This window comes from Pituophis catenifer, unplaced genomic scaffold, assembly GCF_029215685.1.
Source record: "Pituophis catenifer annectens isolate HBS135680 unplaced genomic scaffold, rPitCat1.0.hap2 SCAF_8, whole genome shotgun sequence".
In the NCBI taxonomy this organism is placed as follows: domain Eukaryota; kingdom Metazoa; phylum Chordata; class Lepidosauria; order Squamata; family Colubridae; genus Pituophis; species Pituophis catenifer.
In genome coordinates, this window is record NW_027256888.1 from 76,383,349 (window position 1) to 76,387,246 (window position 3,898).

The 3,898-nt window shown below is 44.9% G+C and overlaps 1 protein-coding gene across 1 annotated transcript in view; it reads right to left on the minus strand.

Annotated features, from left to right (window-relative positions):
- The window catches only part of FAM47E (family with sequence similarity 47 member E), a 31,854-nt gene continuing 27,956 nt past the window's right edge, over positions 1-3,898 (minus strand). The window contains exon 8 of the mRNA XM_070949171.1: positions 1-347. Coding sequence (XP_070805272.1) covers positions 222-347 — 126 coding nt within the window. The 3' untranslated portion in view covers positions 1-221. The remainder of the gene's footprint in view (positions 348-3,898) is intronic.

A 3,898-nucleotide genomic window follows, 5' to 3' on the forward strand; every position in this document is an offset into this window, starting at 1 on the left:
CTGAAACATACTCGTCTGAAAAAACTCTTTCCGTCCCCATTTAACGCATAAGGCCAATCATTTCATGGCTGAACTTTCCTATTATTTTCTTGGCTTATTTCTCTCTGCGTTTCACTGTGACTGACTCAACAGCTGCTGAGGAAGACGAGTGGGAGCGTACAAGAGCTCTGTCGGGTGGGTGGCATTTTGGCTCGGGTTTTACAAAGGTTAAAACTTAACACTTAAATGGTTGCGGAAGAGTGCGATCTAAATTCTTGAAGGACCTTCATCGAAAGCTTCCTGGAGAGAAGCTCGCTGTCTTCTGCTATCTTGTCAGAATGACCTGCAGCCAACATCTGCAGAAGAAACTGAAAGCATAGAGAAGCACAAGCAGTACTTAAAGTCACATAATTTCCTCAGTCAAACAGGCACGGCGCTATATTTTATGAGTATTACCGTATTTTTCGGAGTATAAGACGCACTTTCCCCCCCCTCCCTAAAAGTGGATGAAAATTTCGGTGCGTCTTACAGACCAAATATAGGCCCATTTTTGGCCTCCTGAACCCTCCATGCATCCTGTTTTTGTCCTCCCCGGCCCCCATAAGCACTCTGCAGTGCTCCACACATCCCGTTTTCGCCAAAAACGGGCCCGTTTTCGCCAAAAACAGGCCTGCTTTTGGCCTGCAAAGTGCTTCTGAGGGCCAGGTAGGATATGCGCAGAGCGTCCGTGATGATGTCTGGGCGGGTGGGCGGAGCCTCCCGCCACCACCACTAGCGAACCGGTAGAAACCCCACCACTGGCGCAGAGGCCAAAACCTATTTTGTTTCTTGTTTTCCTCCTCTAAATCTAGGTGCGTCTTATAGTCTGAAAAATACAGTATATGTCACGGCTTATTACCTTATATGAGACGCTCGCAATCCCCACTCGTAGCCCAGTGTGACATCAAATATTACATTGATATAAGAAAGGCTGGTGGGCAGAGAGCTAGGTTAGTAACTAGAAGATGAACAGGTCAACGTGAGCAAGTTACGCTGAGGATGTGTTGAATTCACAGCCCCGAAAATATTATTATTAACTCCTTTGTCCCTAACCAGCTGGGCAGCGATTAGGATAAGGAGAGTTGTGACCCAACGGGAATGGGATTATCACAATTCCCTCACACAATTTCACAGTTTTGGAAAAGCCCAGTCATTCTTCAAGCAAGACAATTTTAAACAAATCACTATTGGGACTCAATCCTGAACATTTCTCATACTTACCAATATCTGAAAAGGAATCCACATTAGAAGAGGAGAAGCAACTATAATAATTTGGTGGAATTAGTAGAGAGGATTTAACCCAAGCGTAGAACTTTCTCCCCTCAAATAACATTGGATTGTTAGTCTGTAATGTTCTACTTTGGACACCAAAGAAAATCGAATGGATCAATCTAGCTAACTATCCTGTTTCCCCCAAAATAAGACCTCCCCTGATAATAAGCCCAATCATGCTTTTGAGCCCATGCACTAAAATAAGCCTCCCCCCAAAAATAAGCCCTCCCCGAAAATATTTAAACGCAGAGCTGGATATCAGGTAAGATGGCAAGAGGAGCCCCATCTTGCTCCACGTGCCTCAAAATAATAAGACCTCCCCGAAAATAAGGCCAAGCGCTTATTTCACGGTTCAAAAAAATATAAGACAGGGTCTTTTTTTCGGGGAAACACGGTACTATTGTGTACAATTTCTACTCCAAAGTTAAGAAGAAGCTCATGGAAACCAGGTCCCCCAAAAGATCTAGCCAAATTGAGATCCAAGTATTGGCCTCGTGTTTCAAGGTATTGTTTTTAACTAAAATACAAGTGGTCCTCGACTTACGACCACAATTGAGCCAAAAATTTCTGTTGCTAAGCGAAAGAGTTGTTAAATGAGTTTTGCCCTTTTTTATGACGTTTCTTGCCACAGTTATTTAAGTTAGTAACATGGTCGTTAAGCGGATCTGGCTTCCCCACTGACTTTGCTTGTCAGAAGGTCACACAAAGGTGATCACATGATCCCGGGACGCTACAACTTCTAAGCATCTGAATTTTGATCACATGGCCACGGGGATGCTGCAATGGTCATAAGAGTGAAATATGTTCATACGTCACTTTTTTTCAGTGCCTTTGTAACTTCAAATGGTCATTAAATGAGCCGTTGTAAGATGAGGACTGTCTGTAGCTTGTGTCATCTAACATTTCTCTGGAAAATTCAGGTCTTGCATTAATATCATTGTATGCCACCCAGAGTCTCAATGGGACTGAGAGGCTACACAAAATGAATAAATAACCCAAATAAATAAGTAAAGCAATGTAGGCCGAAGACTTTTTGCGACCTGATAAGCAAAGTCAGTGGGGAGAAGCCAAATTCACTTAACAACCATGTCACTAATGTAACAACTGCAGTGATTCACTTAACAAATGTGGCAAGTTAAGGTCGCAAAATGGGGCAAAAAAAATCCACTTAACGAATCTCTCACTTAGCAGCTGAAATTTTGGGCTCAACTGTGGTCATAAGTCAAGGACTACCTGCACTGCAATTTTTGGCCTGTGAACTTACCTATTTGTCTACTACTTGCTTTAGATTTTAATCTATGAATAACTGACAGTTAAAGAAGTAAAGCTTCTCCCTCAAGCTCAGCTCTTGAAATCTACATAGACATATCCATATGAACAGGGGGTGGGCTTCAAAAATTTTAGCAAGGGGTTCACTGCCCGGTTGCTGGGTGGCGTGGCCGTGGTGGGTGTGGCCTAGTCCTCCTGCATCATGGTGGGCTTTTTGCCCTCCCTGGGCTCCGGAAGCTTTCTTGAGCCTCCAGGAGGGCGAAAACGGCTTCCCCAGGCTCCGGAGCAGTGGTGGGTTTCAAAAATTTTTACTACCAGTTCTGTAGGTGTGGCTTGATGGACGTGGCTTGGTGGGCGTGGCAGAGAAAGGATACTGTAAAATCTCCATTCCCTCCCCAATCCAGGAGAAAGTTACTGCAAAATCCCCATTTCCTCCCGATCAGCTGGGACTTGGGAGGCAGAGAATAGATGGGGGCGGGGCCAGTCAGAATTTTTACTACCGGTTCTCCGAACTACTCAAAATTTCCGCTACCGGTTCGCCAGAACTGGTCAGAACCTGCTGAAACCCACCTCTGCCCCGGAGGCCCTCTTCTGGCCTTCCGAAACTTCTGGCAGGCCCATTTTTCACCCTCCCTGAGCCTCTGTGCGTGCCCTGCACTTACCTGCATCCAAAACCGGCCGCGTGGGGACTCCTGGGAGGGGAGGGTGGGGTGGGAGGGGCCAGCCAGGTGTGGGATTTGGGGGTTCTCCGAACTGCACAGAATCTTAGCTAGAGGTTCTCCCGAACTCGTGCAAACCCCCAGTAGCCCACCCCTGCATATGGAGAAGTAGTGTATCATTCCTCTCTTCCATGAATTTTTTTTTTCCAAAAACATCCAGTCTAAACAGATTTCCTCGTGGTTTCTCATTCAAGTTCTAATAATGTTTTGCTCTTCTTTGTTTTTGTTTCTCCCCTGCCCCAAGCATGATAAAAAAAATTAAGCTGGTTAAATGCTGCTCCCTTGTGGGACAGTTAGGGATTCCCAAACTTGTTCTGAAAAATTCGGAAAGATTTTTTTTTTCCCCAACCTTATTTATTTCTGCAACCTGAGTTTCTCAGGCTTGGAGACTTGAAGATGGGTGGATTTTAGCCCCCACAGTGGAGGAATGGAATTGAAAAGATGATGGAACTGGAATAAGATGGTAAAGGCATTAATTGGGCACTCCATCACTGGAGGTTTTTAAGAAGAGATTGGACAATGATTTGTCTGAAATGGTATAGTTTTCTGCTTGAGTACGGGGTTGGACTAGAAGACCTCCAAGGTCCCTTCCAACTCTGTTATTCTACTCTACTCTACTC